The following is a 23,901-nucleotide window of genomic DNA, read 5'->3' as shown; positions in this document are numbered from 1 at the left end:
CCGGTCCAATAGAAATCTGATTAATGTTGACATAATTGAACGTTTTTAAAATGTTCTGGCAAGAGTTTTCATTCGTTCTGTCACAAGGTCAGAGTTTTGGGATTAAAATAAATAATGTGTGGTTTTATGTGTTTGGATGAACGTGTTTGACATTATAAGTCTCTGGTTCACTCGTTTGCTTTTTAAAGAACTTTTTTTATATGGAAAGAGAATAATTTATATGCACTTCTTCCACACAGACACAAATCCACAAATCCCTGTGGATTATATAGACATGATAATCTTATTCAAATGTTTTCATGTGTTATTCAAACATAAGAAAACACATTTATTCATTTTTAAATACACTATTGTGTCTTCGTTGACACAGGTAACACAATTTTTTTTTAGCTTCACACACACGTAAACCCTGGAAACGAACGCAGAATAAATATAAACTGTACTTTTACATGCAAGACAACGTTGTAATCATCTGGATATCAAAACAGCACTTTTAGTACTGAGCATATTTTCCAAATATCGTGCGGCCATGTTAATATGTTTTTAGAGGAATGAGGCCACTGACGGTCTGAGTCAGCGGTTAAATGGGCAGAACAGTATCAAGCATTCCCGACCTCTGTCTTATGGTTTAGTACGACAAAAGTCCTGGCAGTGATATGATCGTAAACGGCCCATAAGACAATGAATCAATATCTGTTATTGATGCAAAACATGCTCTAAACACCCATGCTAGGAATATCAGAATGTTAAGAAGATGACATGATCACAATTTAATGTCATTGCTGTTTTTTTTTAGGGTCATATTTACAGAGAATAAATAAAAATGTATCTGTGTTTGAACATAAAACACCTAAAATCCAGATTTAATATTCCCTCTCTTTTATTGTTTACAGAATATTCACTTTATCTTTATCAGCACTTAAACAAAATGTTGTTGTTTTCTTCAACTGTTGAATCAAGAGATTTTAAACTGAGTTATAAACTTATAATAATAAGCTTAGTAAGTTTATAACAATGCAAGCGGTAGAATTTACCATTATTTTTCTCTTTGAATCTAAATTTTGTATCTACAATCGAAGTTTACTTTCGTTCCAATATCCAACCAGGATTTGTTAAGCAGTAAAAACATTCAATGTTTCGAAATAAAAGCTGACTTTACGTATAAAAATGAGTACGTTTTGTCAGTAAGATGGTGGTAAAGATGATGTCAAAGTTTAAAAAGGTCTTTTTTTGTTGGAATAAATGAAATTTGAATAAAAAAGTAGAAAAGAACACCTGCCGCCTTCTGCCATAATTGTCCACAGGACTTGTCCATTTTATTTATGCAAATGAAAATGACCATTGTCAATCTATCTTTTAATATTTTATTATTAATTCAATGTTCCATTAACAGTTTGAATATAAAATGAAAAAAGTGAAATCCCTATTATTTAAAGGTATGATACCAATATCTTAAAGACTCATGGTCATGGTCTTGTTACTAAATATCTGGGACAAGAATTTTCTTCAAGAATACATGATGTTTTTGCGAAATAATATAATTTCTAAATCAAGATATTCAACATAAATATTTTCTGTTGACAATTTGTTGGACTGAGATGAATAAGACCCATGTTTGTGCTTTAAGGAAAAAGTTTCTATTGTGTTCCAAAGGCGGAGTCAGCGGTGAGTCATTGGCCAGTGGATGTATTTTGACAATAACCACATAGATCAGGGTGTAAAACTCCATCAAGTGAGAAGCCAAAATGTTTGACTCAAAACAAGGCAACAGGAATTTCAAAAGGAGCCAATTGTTAGTCTCTATTTAAAGTATCGATGGTTAACTTAAGCTTTCAGTTCTTTGCCTGAACATACATCAAAGGTGGCCTAGCTTAAGATCAAAACGAGAATTCACTTCTTCTCAACAACACTCTCAGTAACGGTGACCATCCTAAACAACTCAAATAATGCTTTGCCGCCCAGCATATCACCTATATTTCGACATAAACGTATAATTTAAATACAGTACTTTAGCAACCAATCAGTTCCATTTCGGTATATTACTTTAGTTTATCAACTTTTACAACACAAAACATAGCAAAAAAATATATAATTCTCAGCTTCATGGAAAAAAAAGGGTCATTGATGTCTTGAGCAGTAGATTTGTTTTTAAAAAGCCGTTGCTACTGGAGAATTGACTATTTTAAATTGATTCTCCTCTGGAATTTGTAGAATTCCCTCCTCTATCATTGACGTCAATATAATATAGTTTGCGTGAGGATCAAGAGCTTTGTGACAAATATGATTTTCGAGGGAACTAACAATGTTGCCATGGAGACACAAATCTTCAGGAGTTTAAAATCAGCTTGTTTGGTTCTTTGTTTTGTCACAAATGAATGATCCTGACGCCGGCGGCCGAGGTCCTGCGCTCCTTCCCTCGGACTGCCTCCTGCAGCTGTGCAGTGCAACTCGAATAAATAACAATAACTCAGAAAAATGAGTCGCCCCGAATATATTAGGAGTTGCTTCGATGCCGGCCGAGCGGAGCGAGCGGAACCCTCAGATGTTCCCAGGCGCGAGTGGATGCCTCCTACCTCGGCTTACAGCAGTCAGGTTCACTTTGGACGACAGCGGGGAAGATTTTCAGAATGTTTGCAGATGTCTCAAGCTTCTCATGTGGCAGAGCGACAAGCCGGGGTAACTGTAAGGAACCCTCGTCAAGGCGAGGCCCAGTGGTACCAGGCGAGGCGGCTAAGTGATTGTTAAGTCGGCGAGCCGCGTGAGCCTTTGATCTGGCCTAAAGAAAAAAAAAAAGAAAGAAAAAAAAAACGGCAAAGCCTTGCGTCGTGCTGCGCCGATTTCACTGCCGTAACGTCACCTCTTTGATGCGGGGAAATGTTGTGACATTGTGTGGGATGAGTTCTTTTGTCATGCTTTCAGAAGGCTGCCTTTTCAAAGGAGACGGACGACTTGTATGGGAGATGTGGAATCACAAGGAGCTGATATGAAGGAGGTGGTGGAAGGCTTTGAAGGCGTCGTGGAGTGCGGCGGTTGTTGCATCAGCGTAAACATGTTTCCACACACAATAGTATGTCTGTGCGTAATAAATACCAAAAACTGTTGTCTATTTAACTTGAAATTTGTATATATCGATATATTGCAATATTTTTGTTTCACGATACCATATTGAAATTCAACAGCACTGAATAGATTTTTGGGGTTTTCAAATCGTATGTTTTTATGGTTTATGTTAAATTAGGTTTTTGTAAATTACATTTAAAAACATTTTTTTTAATCTACTATTATTCGTTTATTTTTGTGTTGCAATTAAACCTCTGGCCACAAAAACCCACGAGGTCCCGGCGATGACTGAGGACGAGAGGATACAGTCGATGCCAGCAGCTTTTAAAGCTGACAATGGTTGGACGTATTTCAAATGAAAAGTAAGAAGTTACGACGTTGTCAAGAGTCCTGTGGTCTGTAAAGTCAATTACTCTGACAATACTACAGATCCTACAGTATCGCAATATATCGTGTTGTTTCCCTTGTATCGCGATACATGTGGTATCACCAGTTTCTTTCCGATTAAGACCCCTAATGATGATATTTGCTACATTTTGAGTTTTTCATCGACTTACAGAACATCCTTAGTGATTCCTGATACTGCTCTCTGTCGGCGGTGGAGACGGACCCATCTTCTTCCGGGACCCCGACCTCTGGATCCCCCTGAGACCAACAGTTCCTGCTGCTCGGGCTCAGACTGTGCGGCTGAGTGGACAGAGCCGGGCTGCCCGGCTCCTCTGTGCCCTCGCTGGGCGTCAGACTGGTCTTGTCCGGACTCTCCTGGCAGTCGGGGTGCTCCAGGTTCCAGAGCCCCACCTCATCCTCGCCCTCGGAGCCCAGCGAGCCGCCCTGCTCAGCATCCACTGTGGAGCACAGAAATAAATTTGATTCAAATTAGGGTTGTTTTTTTTTAAACGATCCGTATGCTACTGATTTACGACGATGCAACTCGAAGCCGCTTTAATAGGAAAAAAATAAATAACATATTGAGATCTCGCGTGGTGCCCTCTGCAGCTGAAATAAAAGAGAGCAGGACTCTTTCCCATGGCAAAGACAATAAATGACAATCACTAACACATGCTGGGGATCTGGGCTCGAGGCTCTTATTTCAAAAAAAGCCTTTTTTTTATTTAAGGGTCTCTGTTTTCTTCTCGCTGATTGGCAATATCTAATCCCAACCAAGTAATGGCCATTTAAGATCACAACAAGAGCGTCCCTGCCAAGAAGATCTTTGAAAGTAACATCACAAGAGAACACAGATGACAGAGGATTTAGCAAAACCTTCTCTTTTTTTTTAACAGGAAATGATGGGTTTCTTATCTGATTGAAGTTACAACATGACATCGACATTTTCCACCATACATGTATGTTCCCTTTTTCTTTTTTTTTCTTTGCACCACCTCAGACTTCAGTATAAATCCTCACAGATCATTAACTTCATGCTGCTTTTATGGTGCAATTAATAGTTAAGCAGTTGAACACAGTTTACAGGCTTCAAAAACATGTGATGATCCGAATTATCACTTCCTGTTTGAATAATTAAATTATATATTTGTATATTTAATTTAGGAAAATAATAAACATTCTTATTTTTATGATCAAATACTAATATTATATAATATTATAAAGTTAGTAAGGACACAAAAATGGTTGAAAATGTAAAAAAATCTAGCTTTTATATTTTATATTTTTTATAACAATTGAAAGGCCTTTGTTTAAATCATATTAATAATCTTGTATTGTAAAAAATCTAACAGGAATCTGCAATTTTAAAGGATGTACAGCATTAGAAAACTAATCATAATTGTAAAAAAAAAACTGTGCAAAGTCCTTTTTGAGCCTTTAAATCACATTTCCCAGCATAACCAACAATTAATAAATATATCTGTTGTTAATAAAATATATGGGTACACAATATTAGGTAAAAAAACGTAATCATCAAAAATACTTCACTAAACAAGAGTTAAAAAAAAAGGAAAACAAGGTTAATTTATTTTAAATATAATATGTGGTTTATTTGCTAACAATTTTCAATTGAGCCTGAAATACAATTGTTAAAACGCTAATAATCTATAAAAAATATAAATGCAGCGTTTAGTTCAATCACAAGCATCTGCCTTGAGAAACACTTTCCTGTACTTGGAAGATAAAAGATGCATCAGCGGTTGAACCGTCAGCATTGCAGGGGTTTCCTGGTCGGCTCGGACACACCACACTGGGCCCGAAAGAAGGAAAAATCTGGTCCAGATTAGCATCAAATTGGCTCTAATTTCCCCTCCAATGAAAGTGAGTGACAGAGCGCCTGTATATGATGCTATTAAACGTGGGATGGCTTTCATTAGCTGTCTGCTTGATTTATTTATTTGGAACGCATCCTTCAAGAAAGTCCTTTGCTCCGACTCTTTGAAAGGCAGCAACTCAACAGAAATCCACCAGAGCGAGGCAGCAGGAACGTTGTCTCTCAGGCCCCACTATCTCGCGTGGGAAGGCGGTGACTCAAAAGGAAGCGTTGCCGCATCGCGATCTTCGCTCGCCGCCGGCTGTTGTCGATGGTTTGACAACACAGTTTCCAAATCAAACACTACAGCGGCCGATGCCAATGTTGAGTCATAGTCCACGAAAAGTGGTCCAGGGTTGTTTAAAAGAAGGCATCTGAACACACCTAATCCTTCAGCTAGTTCAAAAGTATTGACCTTTGCACAGTAACGTAAAGAAATCTCAGGCGCACATGTGCGTTTCAGAGCCGCTTTAATGTCGTCTGCGGATCAAGACAGAAAATGTATAAAATGTTTTCTGAACTTTTGCCCAACAAACCAACATCGTTTGAGCGACTTCAACATGCCACAAGTGAATTACAGCTTACAGACAGAGGGAACACACAGAAATAAAGCAACTGCCAGCAAAAGAAGCAATAGTTGGATTCTTAGCATTTGAGCTAACTGGAAAAAATGTTCATCGTTAACAGAGAAAGATAACTAAACTTCCATTTTCATATTCAAATAAGATAAGAAACAACTGGAAAACATGAAATGAGTTAGCATGTAAGCCTATATCTTCATGTTTGTGTTTTTTACATAAACACAAGAAAAAAGTACTGAATCAAAGAAAGCTAAGCTATTACTGTATGTAGCAGACCTGGGCAAAGTGTGGCCGAGGGGCCACATGCGGCCCTTTGACTGCGTTTATGCGGCCCTTCAAAGTGAAATAGTCCAACTAGACAAGCAACTGATATCTAACTTACATTGTTGTTTTGTATTCATTTGTATTCATCATTTTAACGTGTGACAAAAAGTTTTTTCCTTCTTTTATATTTGTGCTTTTTGCAAGTACTTATTTTTCTAATACTAAATGAATGCCCTTTTATCATATTCAATTTTAAATATTTTCTCAGAAGTAGTTTATTTAGCTTTACGCTTTGTTTTAAAAAGTCAGCACATATTTTTTATTTTTTTATAAACAGTAAGTTATTGCTTCTTTATATTGCTTGACGGCCCCATACAACAGTTGCTGTATATAATGTGAACCCTAAGGAATAATCATTACCCATTTCATTTTATGTATTTTTAAAGCAAAGTAATAATAATAATATTATAAACGTAACAAAAAAGTGCTGGGCAAAAGTTTACTGAATGTTTGTTCACTAAACTTTTAGATCAGTGAAATAGATTCCAATACTTTTTAAAACACCTAAAAAAGGAGTTCTAAAAAGAAAAGTTTCATCTCCGAGAGCATCGCTGTGCAGAGACAAACGCGATTGAGGTTACTACTCACACTCCTGGTCTTCACTCAGTCATTATGTGGGAAAGTTGTTGGAACACAATAATTACTCAGTATTTACCTTGTTTGTTGCTTTCAATCCTACGACAAACAAATAGACGCATTCTTTAAATCTATGGAAAACGACTCATTAAAAGGCAGAAGCAACACAACAGAGATGACTCTGGAATAAACACGATATCATTGGGATTTAACTGGTGTTGTCTCTAACCCTTAATGTACTTTACAGTGTATTTCACATTAATTGTAGTTTACTGAAATATAATTCACAATTTTGGGTCTTTTAGTGTCTTAAGAATATTTATTGATGGAAATAAAATTATATTACTACTGTTAACTAATTAAATACTATGAAATGCATAAACTCACATCTTGCTCTATTGAACTGGTACGAGGGAGAAAGTTGTTTTTTTTAGTGACACCTGGCAAAAAATTAACCACATTCACAACTCAACCAGACCACCCCCTCCAAAAAAAGAGAAAGAAATAAAGACAGGAAACTATTTATAAAGTATATTTAAAACACAAAAAAGTATGGGCATTGAGTGAAATTATGAAACTTTTATTTTTTACAACTTAAAAGATCAATGCAAAAAGTTAACACTAACCATTACTTTGATAATCAACTAATTTTTCTGGTTATAATTTGTGTTTAAAGAATCTTAAAAATGTTCCATTGCTGGCCTGAGAGACATCTATTGTACAGTTACAGTACCTAGTGCAGCAGCTGAGGGACACGACAGTCCAGTGATGGTCTGAGGTGCACGAGGCTGACAAAGCCGCCTCCGAATAATGTCCATGAGGCCGAGGCTTCTCTCTGCTCGATGGAGCGACATTAGCACAAAGTCAGAGATGAGGCCTTACCACAAGCCAACACCTCCCACCTGATCTCCTGCATCTGTGCAAGAGACACTTTCTGGTCACATAAGACCTTTTGATTGAAACACCTTTTTTTTTAACCTGTTGAAAGTGACAATGCAGCGAAGAGAAGAAACTAAGCGTATCTACGGTTTCTTAAAACAACTTAAATGAAACCATTTTTTATATTTATGAATGATTTGATTTAATTGTGATTTGGCATTAATTAATATTAAAATACATTTATTATTTATTTATTATTTAAACAGGTTAAAAGTTGTTGTTTTTTATAAATAAATACATTTTAAAGGCATAAAATGTAAGATATGTAACAAGCACGAGTGAAGGTTGGCAGAGATGTATCAAAGATAAAAATACAGGAAGAGATAAAGGCCAGATGAATAATTATTTTTAGTAATTTAAAAAAATGAAAAACATTACCGAAAGAGGTGATAAATATCTCACAAGAAAGCCTCAAGAGTAACATTTTAAATGCAATATAACACTTATGATAGGATGAAGGCCGTTTAGCTTAAATATCCAATTGTATCCATTTCAAATATTAATTTACTGAGTTGTTAAGAACATAGGATGTAATGTTGCGTAATCATAGCAATTCTGTGGTAGATAAGAGGAAGCGTCTTCACTCTTATCTTAATTACGTTGAATTCTCTTTTTTTTTTGATACAGAAAAAACTTTTCTTCTCCCTTCATTGTGATGGAACATCCCGGCAAAGACGCAAACACACAAATTGTCGTATATTTTCCTCGTCTTCAGACATAACACAATTCTCAAGCGTGGTCCACACAAACTGCTAGAAAACAATTGTGTACACTGATCTCGCCGAGCGGCACTGGCCGAGCGCCGCAGAAGCCAAGAGCATGATCAAAGGCATATTTGACAAGAATATTGTGTTTATGTGACACTCGGATCAGATCTGAGCAGCAGCCACAGCAACAAAGTCACGGCCTGGTGCCTTCAGAAGCCCCCCCTTGTTAGCAGAAAACCACCCCGTCCACCCATTTACAGCCACATCTCAGGCGCGTACGCTGCCCTGGGCCGTCCTCTGCAATGTGACCTAAAATTGAAAAACAATACACAGCTCGAGACAGAGAGAGAAAAGATTGTTCTGCAGCGATAAATGATTTAAACTCAATTAAACACCATGTGATGGAACCGAAAAAAATAAACAACAACTTCAAAGCCACTGATTCGCAATTTGTCAACAAGTTGCCCTTTAAACTGTGACTGTGATAATGTCAGACTTCACATCTGTGCGTGCAATAAAATGTAATAAGAGCTGCCACAAATCAACGCACGTAAACCCGAAACACTAACTGTGATTTCACATGACATTTGTCTTGAAGTGGAATCACGCAGGATGCGTTATCGCTGAACGGAGAAAAAAGTCCTGATGGACACACGCTTTTTAAGCTGAGACTAAAATAAAAATGTACTTTTCTGAGAATAAAGAAATGTTTGTATAATAAATTGCATTTTCAAACATTCATTTTAAATAAATACACATTATAATAACTGAATAAAACGCAATGTTATTAATTAAAAACTGTGATTTTCTTCTATTAAATTCCTCTGTGTATTATTATTTATAATTATTATTTTATTAAAACCCTTTTATGACTATCATTCAACCAAAAATGTACACTTAAATTGAAGTTTGAATACATTTAACTAAATATAATAACTTAATTTATTTAAAGCAGGAGCGAGCGAGTGGAATATTTTAATTTATATACAAAATAGTTACTTTTTAAGTTAGTAAATGTGAAACCAAGATAACATTTAAACATAAGAGATGTTTAACAAAGAAAAAAGACGGATACACACCCATGTGAGATCAGGTGAAGATGAACAATCGGAATGAATGTCATCCGAGAGATTTACTTGTTGATGAAGATGTGGAGCGACAGAACAAGGAGAGTGTGTTCTCGCACAATCCCACCCTGCGCGCGTGTTAGTGAGTCAACACTCTTGATATGATTTTCTGACCTTTTTTGTTGTGTTCCACGCGAGACCATTACGTTTAGATTAGTGCCGGATAAGTAATAACAGCGAACAGATTATCATGGTTGCGTTGATCATTCTTTTTCGATTATCTCGACGGTCACAACCAGCATGACTCCGTCACGAATTCACTTGTCCATTATTATTTTTTTAACTTTCTACTGCACCACAAGATGTCACTCAAGTTCCGCTCATTGCAGCCATTGTTTAGAGAAACAACATTCAATCATCTTGTATGAATTAGCTTCAAGCTAATAATCAAGCTGTGACAAAGAAAACAAATATTTCTGCATTTTACCTCTCAACCTTTTCCATTTCCTCTTCTTTAACTTGCTGAGAAATAAACAAGCGAGAACCAGGTGTGAAGCAAAAGGTGAACAAAGAACATTGTGGTTATCGTTTCTCTTCCTTTTGAGGTTTTCCTGTTACCTTCATGCGCTCCATCGTGTCTCATCTGACCTGCAGCCCAACTCAGCGCTGACATTTACTTCCACCGTCTTCACGGTTGACCTATGCTTTTTCTGCCACATTCGGTATTAAAGAGTTGCAGCATCAGCCCACGTGGGAAAACACCAAATAGTTTCACATCGTATTGAAGGTACCGTGAGTTACCTGGTAAATACTGACGGTCTAGATCAAAAAGGCTGCGAGAGCTCGAGTTTAGTCATCAGCCGTCGTTGCACAAGTGTTATTGTAGCTGAGAGGGGGCTTTCATTTTCTGTAGAATCAGAATTCCCTGTGTCATGCTCGCTTTCGCTGAGTCATTTAGCCGACGGCAGTTCATTATAGGGGTTGACATGCAAAGGTCGAGCAGTCGGCTTTAAAGAGATCTGTTACAACACACCATCACGGCCGGGTAATGGATTTTTTGAGTGTTATGAACCATACTATAGTATTTTTTTTGTTTGTTTTCGTTGTGTTTTGGACTTCCGATCTTTCTGCAGCCAGCAGTAAGTGGACACTAGATGAACTTCGTCGCCCTTCGGTCCCAACTAGGGACGGTAAAAAACACCCCTAAATATCGTGATATTTTTTCCACCATTGGCACTGTATCGATATTAAAAGTAAAAATTAAAACATTAACATGTTTTTTGGTTTTATCTCAATAAAGTGTGTCCCTTTTTGTGTTGCAATTAAACTTCTGGCTGCTAGGTGGCAGCTAAAGGAACAAGGACACTCCGGATCCCAACGTGGACTGAGGACGAGAGGATACAGAAAACTCCAGCAGATGCTTTTCAAGCTGTCTGGTCATATGTTTGTTTCAAAACAATTTAAAAGCCGTCGTGACTTCTTCAAAAAAAAGTCATGCGGTCTGTAAATTCTGCAACACCAGAGTCAAGAACTCTTTGTTACCGTATAATAATAGGTATCAAATCGCCACATTCTTGCCAACACACGCCCCCTAGTTTCAACACGCTAGCTTCACTTTAAAGACGGATTCGATTTAGAACATTCTTGCCGCAACTTTAACATTGATTTCATTTATTAAGATTGGAGATAGGTGGTAAGAAAAGTTGTTGTTGTAGAGGGAAGACAACAGATTTTCATTCTAATGGAATTTCAGAAAGAAATGTGGTTGAAATACCATTTGAGCTTTCCCAAGAAGAATAGGCGTCTCACTTTCTGTGCCCAATTAGTGAAGACAAAAAAAAAATGCGACCAGAACTAAATGAATATCAGTCTGTTCACTTAAAAACAGGGTTTTCCGAACGATGTAAAGATGAAAACCCTGTCACTTGATTCAGGGTGTGTCCTCGCCACCATGTTCGAGTCGCCAGCGCCACCATGTCCCGATCACATCTGCGGCGCTGATCTCAGTGCTGATGTTGGCAGAGGAGGCGAGGAGAGACACACGTTCGCTGGAGTTGGCCCTCCGCCCTCCCATGTGGCCTCGGCTGGTTTCCGTGTAGCGAAGGATTGTTGCAGGAATGCAGTAACGGTCACTGAGGGACCCACGCGCTCACCACACTGTGAATCAAAACCCAAACTCTACTTCATTAGACTCCTGTCATTGTAGAGTCTCTCACACCACTCTATAAATACCCCTGTCTCCCCTCTTCCAAATTTGTTTTCCCTCTTTTTTTTTTTCTTGAGACATGAAAATGCTCAGGGACCGTTCCAGCTTTGTGATGTGGCTTTTTATTTGGTTCGTTGGCACAAGAAACCACACAATAGTGGCTCCTTTTGAATATTAAAACATTCTCTGACGAGCACAAAGGTTCTGAAGTTTTTTAATGGGGCTGCACGCTAAATAAAACTTCTCTTTGAGCTTAGCAGCTACACACTGTGGGATTTTGGTTTGTTTGACTCAAGCTGCGACTCGCGGGGACTACAGTGTCTCCGGGCGAAGAAATAAAAAAGCCCAAATAGAAATATGCGTCTTATCTCTGTGTCACTTCAAGCATCTGTGAATGAGATCTGTGAGGTGTTCTGCAGGATGTGGTGTGTATTTGCTGAATAAAACACCGATCGAACGACTCAGAACAGCAATAAAATGCATGATTTCACAACTCCTCTGTTGTAGACGTGACATCGAGGCATTGAAGACGTTAAAATAAGGGGGCATGCAAGGATAAAGACTTGAAGTGATGTAATTCTTTGAAGGCCTTTTTATGAGCTCCATGGGCCGTGAAGCGGGACACACAATACAATTTAAGATCCTTCTGAACCGGCACTTTTGATTAATTCTTGAGCTGTGTCGGCCTTGTTGCTTCTGAATTAACAGTTTACGGGGGTTTACCAAACGTTTTAAGACATGGTTTAATTGGACATCACCGAAGGCCTTCATCATGTGATTTAGAAGTCCAAGAGTTTCTACGGTTAAAGGTTTGAAACAATACGGCACGACACCATCTGAACAGAACCTCAACACAGGATGGCATGGAAACCAAACAATGGGCCACCAAAACTTGAATGCACCCCTAAGAAGAAAAACAGTGTTTCTAAAGTATTAAACCTATTTTGTCTACTAAAGGAAAAAACAGACTTTATAGTCCATAGCATCATGTTTTCACCGCTTGTTTGCTGATGATATACATCTTTCTGTGTTTAATAGTCTGGACCAACAAGACGGTCTCATGTGCCCAGAGGGGGACAGTACAACTTTTACATACCAAGACACAAGCATATAAGAGAAAGGGGAGGAAAATGCACATTACAAATTTTTGCATATTATTAAAAAAAAAAGATTTTAACATTGTACAAGAAAATATATATGTATTATTTTTAATAATGTATTCAGATGAGATCAGACTAGCTTATGCGTTTGTAGTTGATACAAAAGCTCTTAGCCTACACCGAGTTAATATTGTTATTCAAGATAACCATGATCTCTCTCTCTCTCCTAAAGAGTATCATTTCTTCTCACTTAATTAAATTTTCCCTCCTTTGGTTGATTTATGTCGACATTAAATTTACTGCATCTATTTTTTTTTTTAAACCAATAACTTATTTGTATCATTTATCATTATTAAATAAGAACAATCAATTCTCTGAAAGTACTCAGAAAACATTACTGTGTATTATTTCTTATTATATATGGCCCAGCGTGACATTGCCAGTATAGGCCAAAATTAAATTAAACGCAAACTAAATATACAAATAAATGAGTTTGAAATAACCCTTATTTACCATTTTAATTATATTGACAAAGTTAATGGATGGAATTGTTTCAGTTGATTGATTTCATTTCCTGTCTTTTATAAGACTCATGTTCGACCATGGATGTATCTCTGGTACCTGCCGGGATGGTTAACAAACAGAAAGGGGCGCCATCCTCTGGCATCATCACAAACTACACCCTCTTGTTTAAGGCCGGAGTTGCACTGTAAACCCTAAAAGCCTTACAGCCTTTTTTTTTTACGGTTTCTTTTCTCACTTAAATTATTTTATTGTCATCCTCCACATACCAATCCCCTTTCTTTCTCTCTGTGGCTTCTTCTTCCTTTCATCAAGGCTCACATGATAAAGAGACTTGTAAAAGGAGGAACACACTTGTAGTTTTCTGAGCGACCCATGAGTCATGGTGCATATTAATTCGAAACCTATAGTCACAGGATAATTAGTTACAGCTCCGTGTGTGTGTTGTGGTGCACGTAAAGCAGGAACAATTGCCTCGACAGAAAAAGAAACTAATTAAAGTCGTAGAAGAAAAAAAAAAAGGCAGAGGCAGCAAAACGGAGAGTGTGTGCATGTCATTACTGACCTGCCCGAGAGAGGAAAAAAAAATGATGGAGGGAGAGAAAAGTGGGGAGAAACCTCACCCAGCGAAATAATGTATATATATAAAAAAAAGCCTCAACAAGAAGAAAGGTTTGAAAAGCAAACTCGGGCAGTTTAAGAGTATCTTTGATGTGTATCAGAGGAGGAAAGCAGCCATGCGACTGGGACGACAGTAATTTTAAGTCGAAGCAGAAGGCTGGCGGACTGGCTGCCTCGCTGGCTGGCTGGCCGACTGCCTGACTGACTGACGGAGCTTTGATGGCGCTGCCTGTTTGAAGTGGTTTTTCGGGGGATGAGAGCAGTGTGTGGTGTCAGTGGGACAGAGGAGGGGCTGGAAAGGAGGAGAGGAGGAGGAGGAGGAGGAGGAGAAGGAGGAGGAGGAGAAGGAGGGGGTATGATTGCAAACGTACATGGATGGAAGGGGAGGTGGGTGGAGCGAAAGATGGACGGGTGGCAGGAGAGAGACGAGGATCCAAATGGAAACAAGGGATGATGGAATCAAACAACAAGGAGTTCTAACGTGCAAATAAAAGCAATGATGCGAATCTCAAGATGCATAAAAGGACTGAGTCAAATCGATTCAGATCTGCGACTCAGAGGTCGTCCCAGCACGAAGGCCTGGACACAATCACACCTTCCTATTGCTTGTATCGTTTAGAGATGACGTTGCCTTCCCTGTGATATGCTGCCCAGTCGCCTGACTTCCTTCTGCTTGGATTCCTCACGCAGAACTTAAGTGTGTGATAATCATAACTATAAAGGCGCTTCAGGGGACCAACGCTCGGCCACACAGCTGGATGGAAGGGAACATATAAGGTGGTATTAAAGTTAACAATACATTTAATTTACTTAAAACTAGGGTTACGTATTGGCAGGAATTTGGCGATACGTATCACGATAACATGCAACGATACGATGTAAGTAAGTAATTTACATTTGTAGAAAGCTTTTCCTCACCAGGGTCACTAAGCGCTTAAACAATCAAAACAATACTCAATAAAATATATACTTAAAAGATCAAGATGACACTGAGAACAACAAAAGGAGTCTCAGAAAACCAAGGAAAAGCCTGCACGAATAAACATGTTTTTGAAGGAGTCAGTAGATCCATCAAACACAGAGAGAGAGGAAGATGTATTGCGATACGTTAGGAACAACAATCAAATGGGTTTCATTTAGAGAATGTGATTGTAGGAAAACTGTCATAGTATCATAAACAATGTTGCTACATGCTGAACATCATCTTTCATCTTTCCGACAAAGGGATAGCAATTTTATTTTACAAGAGAAGAAATAGAAACAAAAGCCAATATTTGAATATATCGGCACAGCGCTGTCGAAAGTTGATACGGTAACATGGGGCAAAAAATTGCAATATTTAAATGTAACAATATTTTCTTACAACCCTATTAAAAAGTTGTTTAAGGATGAACGCGATAATAGCAGGAATCGTGTTGATTAAATGTGAAGCTGCTTCCACATGGTTACCATTTCAAGCAAAATAAAGCACTCTGGCAAAAACATTCAACGGACTAAAATGGGTTTATCTGAATTTTGAAATAGTCAGGCTGAAGTTTACTCAACATTTAAGAAACATTCACAGGGTTACTTTCCCTAGGATCGAAACTAGTTTGGAAGCAAAATTAAAACCACAAAAGCTTAAACTTGTTTCCTTGTCTATAAATATACAGCTGTTTTTCAGTGGTCATAAGGTTTTACTATCTTACTGGATGAATGACAGACATCAGCCAATATTAAAATGGTAATTCATCTGGGTTGGACAAATCTATGTGTATACAAACAAGATAAAGTTAAATATTAGTTCAAGATGTGTTAAGAATAAAAATTGGTACCAGTTCTCATTACAACAATGAAATGGTTTCCAACTGTTTTTCCAGTAATGGCGACTGAAGATTGTACTCAAAAACATGAACTATCTTGTCAACTTTTAGCTAGTCTTTTATCACAATGAGCAGTTTCCTGTTTGCTGTGTTCCAGTTCTTCTCTATCGTCGAGCTCAAAACAGCAACGTTCTGTCAAACACAAGGCAACTAAAGATAGCGTTCAACTCTGAAAATAGTAAATAAATAAGGAATATTTCAAGCTGGACCTACTTCTAAACTTGCTATCACCGATGACGCATCAGCAAGATAGAAATTTAAAACTCAATAAATTATGAATCTATCAATTCTCATATGATCACAGCCTGTTATAGCTCAAGCTTTTTATTCAGATTCATAAATGACAGAGCCCAAACATTTTATTATAAACTGTGATTCATATGGTTTACAATGATCCTGCTCTTTTTGAGGCTACAAACGGCTTGTCATTTTTACAACGACGTATCAAGGCGTCATTGCTGGCAACAGCTTAAACATTACAATCTAGCATATTGTCTTTCTTGTCTACCCCCCCCTATCCTCCCTTTTTTCTCTGTTTCATCTCATTTCTGTCCAATATCTCGTTCGGCTCTGCCACCCAGATGGGCCTTGTAATACATGACAGCTGAAGCTTCGTTTCCAAATTTAATTTGAGGTGTGTTAAGCAGCACGTATCTATGAATCGAGAGCAGAGTTAGCAAAGTCCAACCCTCTTTCTTCTCTCCAACATGTGCGACGCATCAGACACACGATACAAAAGGAAGATCAGATCTAGAAATAGACTTAACGGGATAAGATGAAGTTCCAAAAAGAGACTAAGAGAGAGTTATTAATAACACAGGAAATACCATATGTCATAGGGCAAAATTGATTAATTTGTAAAAGTCAGAGGATATACAGTATTTGCTGTTTTTAAATAGACGGGCAGGAAGTTGCCTGAAGGGGAGATAGAAGTCACAAGACACAGTAGTTGTTGGTAAATATCTTAAAAAGTCACGCCACACTTTTTAAGCATATCACATTAAAAAGAAAGTGATCTTCTCAAGTGTCTAATCAGTCCAAGATTGTGATTTCTTTGCCCATTTCCACAATTTACACAAGGAAAGACACAAGACGTCCTGTGAGTGTTCAGGATCTCATCCGATTTCCGCTTAATTGACTCATGTCAGCACTTTATTTCTCCTGCATGGATTTACGACAGCCACAAACAAGAGATATACTTGTTAAAGCATAAAGATTGACCCTTTAAATCATTTTCATGGCCCACTTGCTCAATGTACGTCGTCATGGCAACGGTATAATCGCATCATGTTGTCAACAACAGCACTTATACAACTTTTGTTTGTTTAAAATTACAGTTATGTAAACTCACCTCCAGTATAACAGCAGTGGGTGAGATTTCCTGAATGTGAAGGAAGGAATATGTATATTGTATTAGCACGTTTGAGATTGTAATTAAATAAAAAGAAAATTGAGTTTCGTTGCTATATAAAAACATCTTTAAACTACAGGTATTGGCTTTTATTTAAAGGCTCCATGTTTCAATGTTAATGTTTTTATTTCTAAAATTACATGAAATAAGAGGAGCGTTAGCAAGTAGCTAAAAGAGAATTTACTAATGTTCGTCGTAGTTAGCTTAAAAAAACTAAAATGGTCGCATGAATGTTGCCTTAAAAAATATTTCCAGTGATGTACTAACCTTGTACATTTGTAGACGGCGCTGCGAACTTACAAGTTATATTTTTTTTACTCTGTTTTCACCAACAGAGATGAAAAAAAAACTGACCAACTAGCAGCTCTGACTTTATCGATTGCGTGTTTATGCTAACCGGAAATGCCCTTCAAAATAAACCGAATAATATGTAAATTTAGATTCTTATTTTTTTTACCAAGTCAAAAGATTAGGAAATATTAAGCATTATTGTGCCTTGGAAACATATATATTTAGATAAATATACTGTATATATATTTTTTTTCAAGTTTTATGTTATTTATATTCATACAAATAAATCTTGCTTACTATTTACATATTCTATTTTTACCTGGACTCAATCTTCCTTTAAGGGAATACTCCTGTAAAATGTTTCTTTATGTTCCTATAAAATTAGGTTTATTTCGTTTAAACAAACTTTTAATCAAATAAACTTGTAATATTTGCATCTCATTCTTGCTTTGTTTTTTTGTAATCTCTTTGTTAAACGTATAATCATCAAGTTCACTCTTCTCTCTAAATAATAATAATCACTTATTTTGCTTTTAATATTAAACTTGAAATAGTAATTTTTGTTAGAGCCATCTCAGCATTGTCCATTTCTGCTTTGGCATTGATGTCAAAGGTCAATGGTCAAATGAGTCTGTGAGTCTGGAGACATTTCTGCGCGACATGGGCCTGATCATCTAGTAATTGAATAAGCATGTGAAAAAAATTCAGAGGATTGAAAGTAGGGATTCCCCAATATTGTTTTGAAGATCAGACGACTCATTTATCCATTCCTTTCTCCAAGTTTTAAACCAGATTATACAACAATAAGAGCCTTAAGTTCCTCATCATACACCCGCCATCTCTTGTCGGGTCGAGCGAGCCAACGGTTTTCTTCCATCCCGATCCCTGTCAGCGCTCCACCTCTGTCATCCACCTCTGACGCCTTCGCTGAGCCCCTTGACAAGTCCTGGTAATAAACTATGGTGCCTGGCCTCGTCAAGTCTCGCTCTCCACACCCTCACCCCAGACCGTCGATAGATCTGCTGCTCAACTAGTCCAAAAAAAAAAAAAAAAAAAAAAAAAGGCCCAACCCATTCGCTCTTTACAGTACAAGCATCTTTCTTGTTCCAAACTTTTCCTCCCTATTCTGTCTTTGCTGCCTTTTTTGTGTACAGTGTGATATGTTTGCTGTGGCAGCTCAGTGCCAGAAAAAACCCACACATGTATGCTCACACATGCACAGCCACAGACACACAGCTGGGGCCCAGCTGCATACAAAGACTAGGGTTTGGAAATCAATGAAGGAGAAAGTAGAAAAGGGGGGAAAGGAGTTTAAATAAATTGGCACTTGAAAAAAGAAATAACATGAGCGAGTGAAGGAGAGAAAAAAGTGCTCTTCAAAAAGCACAACATTAAAAAAAAACGAAATCAACTCAAACATAAAGCGGAAAGAGCTCAACTATGTTCATGAAAATCTGATTTCAGAGGAAGGTTTAAGTGATCAGTTGTGTCGCTCTGGAAAATATGTCCGCTGACTTTGACAGGGAAAAACCCAAACATACCAGCGAGCAGATTTAATATTGGAAATATGAAGCCTGAAGCTTGAAGGCATGTTGCCTTTAATTAACGCTGGAAATTGTATTAAATCTCCCATAAATTTAAATTTGATTGTATTTGGGGGGTTATTCGCTATCGGTTTCTGACTGGCTGATTATAATAAGAACCTTAAAGAAGACAGGACATTAAATCTATATGTAGTGATTTAGTACTTAAAGGTTAAAACATACAGTCATATAACAAGATGGATTTTTAATAAATTTCTTTGAAATAGTCTCACTTGGATATGGAGTTGCATCTGGATTTAGGAAGGTTTCGAAGGTGCCATCTTTCACTTGTATGGCCTCAACGCAATACGTGTATTTAGTCCTTAATGCTAAAGTTCTTTGAGTGGTAAAGTGGTTAAGGAAACTGCAAAACTGTAAATGTTTGAATTCAAGTCTGGTTGAAGAAATCTATTAACCTGTCATTAAAGTTATTTTATATATTTTATCATGGGTTATGGTTTTATTGAGTCTTGTGGAGTTAACCTTTTGGCGGATGCATGCTTTGTCTCAACAACTCTTTGATCAGGAAAACTATGAAGGCAATTTGTCTGGTCTACAGTCGGAATGATACACCTGCCAATGATGTCCAGGATCGTGGATGTTTTGGTTGCCCATGAGCAATGTTATACTGGTAGCAACGCTATCTAGAAAGTCTATCCAAGGCCAAATGCTCAAATTTAATTCTTCATTCATATTTCCTGATGTTTCAGGTTCACATGTGTCCAAGACAAGACACATACTAAATCTGAGGTCCCCAAATAATCCCTCAAAATATGAATATTACATAAAATGTTTGTCAAAGGCAATAATGCATCTGATATAGGCAAAATATTTTCTCTTTGAATCTTTATCTGTTACCTAAAAAAATGCATTTTTTTTCTGAAAGATATGTTGAGCCCACTCTAGGGAGGGAATGCCTAAAGAAAATTTGACCATTTGTATCGAGAACTTTAAAGGTACGTCGCCAATGCCTTTTTTTTTCTGTGTATGAATGTAAGAATTTTTCAACGACAATCATGTGTTACTATACGTGCTGGTGGATTCACACTGCAATATCCCCTCTCTTGTTTCAAACATCCCCCTCTTCAATCATGTTCGCACGACTGCTTTCAATCTCCCAGGAATGAGGAGAGGTTATTTCCTCACTTGGTGCGCTATTGGAGAACCATTGACAGTTTTATAGCAGGAGACGGAGACATAATCAATAGGCGCCTTGGATTGAAAAGAAAAGTCCATGTTTTTCTTTTCCCTTCTTTCTTCTGGTTTTGGACGGGATCCCCAAATTGCTGTCTTATGAGTCGTCCCTGCCAATTTAATTTGGTTTTTATCAAGGACCTTTAGCTCCAACACAGCATCGTCCAGATTCTACACAAAAAGTTTCGCACACGGGCGTGTTACGTTACTCGCACACATGCAACACGCTGGCTTTTCGGGCATTGATTTATCTGCTGCAGTGCACACGGATCTGTCATAAAACAAATCAAAACTGTGGATATATAACTGCATGGATGTGCGTAAAATCACATTGATAATTCATCAATCAATATGATTTATGAGACACTTCAATGCAAATACAAGTTATTCAAGTAGATTTAAAGATATTATCATGATGAGCTGCAAGTATTGTTGGTTATTACAGTCAGATGAGAAACTATTGAGAGTAGCTAACGGTTGTAAAGTACATCTAGAATAAGTGATGGCATAAATGAACTGACCATTCATCTCAATAACAGATCCTAGAGGGCATTCAAACAAGAAATGTATTCTTACTCATTATCTAATCAGAGTTAACATGCATGAAATCTGCTAAACAGGCCGTGCTTGAACAGAATTTATAGTTGGATTTTACCCTTTGATGCCTGAATTTACCATAACCTTAAATGTCACATATAGAATATAATGAATAAACAATCATTTCTGCCATTTGTGTGATATTTTGGTCGATAATTAAATGGCAATTGGGCATGCTAGAAATATATGGAATAAACTTTGAGGCTGTTGCACTACATTATGGGACTAGTTAAGTTTTAAAAATAGATATTCTATATTGCCTGAATCGTTGACGGTCTACAGAATCAATTCACTTTAAAAATCGAAATATTTTTATTTTTTATATTTTTTTCATATAATGCCATGTTCATTTTGTGAAAAGTTAATTTTATTTTTTTATCTAAAGTCCAAATTAAAACTATAAGTACAGATCTGGGAAATGTGAGCTAAATAAGGCTGATCAGGCCTGTATGGCTGACTGTGGATGATCATAACTTCCTGGTTATTTATTTAGTTGTCAGAATGCTTGATATTAAACCAAGCTGGAGTGACTAATAAATGTGGATTTTATATCAAGAACAGTCATTGAAAATTAAATAGATAAGATATTTTCGTCACTTCATAGACATCAGATCACAGAGAAATATAGTATATATAACATTAATAAATTAAAGAATTATAGAATAATTTGCAAATATTTAATAACTTTAAACAAAAAATATTATTATTATATTAACAGAAATTAAGTAAACAACAAAACTACATTCTAACTATTTTAAGCATCATCCTGTGTATTTCCTTTTTTTCAGTACAATTATTTTAAACAACTTTTTGTTGACTTTCATGAGTTGTATTTTTGGTTGTGTATGATCTCTGAAAGTTGGGCGGCTAATACCCCTGGATTTAAAGGAACCACCTGACGGGCGACAGGCACTTGTTGGTAAGCGTGCCTCTGCCCCAGCGACTTTCACACCAGTGTGATGTTGTTGATTTGTGAAATAGAGTCCAGTGAGTCGACAAACTGCTACTTGACATTCAGAGGTGAGAGGTGGTGTGCGTGTGTGTGTCACACACACACACACACACACACACACACACTTGGTCTACCGTTAACGCTCAGCAGCCAGAGAGGATCTCAACCTCGACTGATCTTCACACCTCCCTAAATAAAATGAGGAAACATTTACAGCAAACTAATAAACCATATAAGTAAACAGGCTCCTCACAGCGAATCACTTTGTGGCAGTTAGACGTCAGATCAGAGACAAACAAGACCACTGTGTGGTTTCTAATTGCTTTCATGGACCCTTAAATGAGAAATGTCTGTCTGGCTTTGAGGACAAAACGTTCCCCTAATTCTAATTCCTCTCTTGGATCTCGGTGTTATATGACCATAGCTAGTTTGATATGCTCATCCCATGACTTTTCCTTCGTCCCCTGTCGAAGATTTGATTAATTAGAGACGGAATTAACAGTGCCACCGAGATAAAAATGTGACTTTTATGTATTTAATGGAGCGATTTCCTGTCCCCAAGATAAAATGTATTTTCCAAGTATTTCATAGGATTGTCTGTTTAAATTTTTTGAATGATTTTTCTTTAAGAAATTATTCAAACTTGTTATGAAATACTGAAGTTGTAAATCAACTTTACTATATCAAGATATTTTAGTGATTGTTTTTCCAGTTAGGTTAAATATTTCTAATAATAAATCTTTATTCACAATTTTTGCTATATTAAAAACAAAAAATATATATTTTCCTAAATCAATGTTTTTAAGCATCATAGCCAGGAAACTACTTTTGCTTATATACGTTAAAACATTAATGACATGTCAAAACTAAGAAACTTAATGCTCTAGAATTTTTAAAAAAATCTGTCACAGTTACAAAAGATAAACAATGGCTGAATATCATACATATAGAATATACAGATATTTCATAATATTTTCTCATGAACTAAAGGAGAAGAACAAGTTGTGTCAAGGTGGGTCATATCATCAGAAAGTGATTAAGAAACTTTTGTACATTTTATGTGACACTGATATCAAAAGTTACGAACTTTTTTTTTTTAATATACTTGAAGTTTAAAAAAAACAACTTCAAGTCAGTTTAGGATACAGCTCGCGCTTAAACTTTCTAGCATCTTTGGTACTCCGGTCGAGTTCCGATTGGTCCATGTAGAAATATGCTATTCAACATTTTTTTAAAAAGTGACTCAATCCTCCAGGAGACTCTTGTAATCGCAAACAATTTATCCACAAAGTTATCCCCCCTAACAAAAAAAAACTTTCCACGCGCTTACCTCGGTTTCTCCTCGGGTTCGCTTGTTTCCTCCGTTTCCCCCGACTTTCCTCTGCCATCGTGCTGATTTAAAGTTGTCCCGGTTCGGTGGTCGTACGTGTGCGTGTGTGTGTGCGTGTGTTTGTCCGGAGCGTCTATGTGTAAGAATGAATGATGGTGTTGCTCATGGGCTCCGGTCACAGTGGGACACTCAGATGGGACTGGGAGCTGTGGGGAGGAGTGATGTCAGCGACAGAGGCTGGCCCTGAGGTCAGCCTTGGCATCACTCTCCCTCACACACACACACATGTATCTCTCCCTCACACACACACCTCACTTTTTTTTCTTTTTTTTTTAAACCAAGCGCTTCAGATCGGAGCGTTATTTTGGATAAAGTTTCTGCGCCTCCCTTTTCCAAAAAGGGAATCCCGGGAGCGCGTGTGGAAATTCCCTGATTCATTCCATCAAATTTACAATCTGTACCCAGTAAAACATTAATAATCTCTAATACCCGGCAGATTAAGTGTGAAACCGTTTTAAGCCTCACAAGATGTTTCTCTGTTTTTCTTTAAACCGTGCGTAAATATTAGTTTTGTGCGTCTAAACTTAAAAAAAAAAAAGGCGCAAACCATGACCACTCTTTTGACCTCTAACGTCACCAGGTATGTTTAATATTCACGTGTCGTCTCACCCCTCCCCCCTTTACACCGCCTCCCCTTACATGTTTTATAACTCCTTTA

At 37.3% G+C, this 23,901-nt stretch overlaps 1 protein-coding gene across 1 annotated transcript in view; it reads right to left on the bottom strand.

The window, feature by feature from the left end:
• LOC148071018 (zinc finger E-box-binding homeobox protein zag-1) overlaps positions 1-23,608 on the bottom strand; it is a 31,323-nt gene extending 7,715 nt beyond the window's left edge. Inside the window, exons 1-2 of the mRNA XM_087801315.1 lie at positions 23,184-23,608; positions 3,618-3,905 (exon numbers count right to left, since the gene is read on the bottom strand). Coding sequence (XP_087657441.1) covers positions 3,618-3,905; positions 23,184-23,241 — 346 coding nt within the window. The 5' untranslated portion in view covers positions 23,242-23,608. The remainder of the gene's footprint in view (positions 1-3,617; positions 3,906-23,183) is intronic.
• Between the last annotated feature and the right edge of the window lie 293 nt (positions 23,609-23,901).

Source organism: Callionymus lyra, chromosome 10 (assembly GCF_982586985.1).
Source record: "Callionymus lyra chromosome 10, fCalLyr1.hap1.1, whole genome shotgun sequence".
Lineage (NCBI taxonomy): Eukaryota > Metazoa > Chordata > Actinopteri > Syngnathiformes > Callionymidae > Callionymus > Callionymus lyra.
This window is presented reverse-complemented; position numbering and strand designations above follow the sequence as displayed.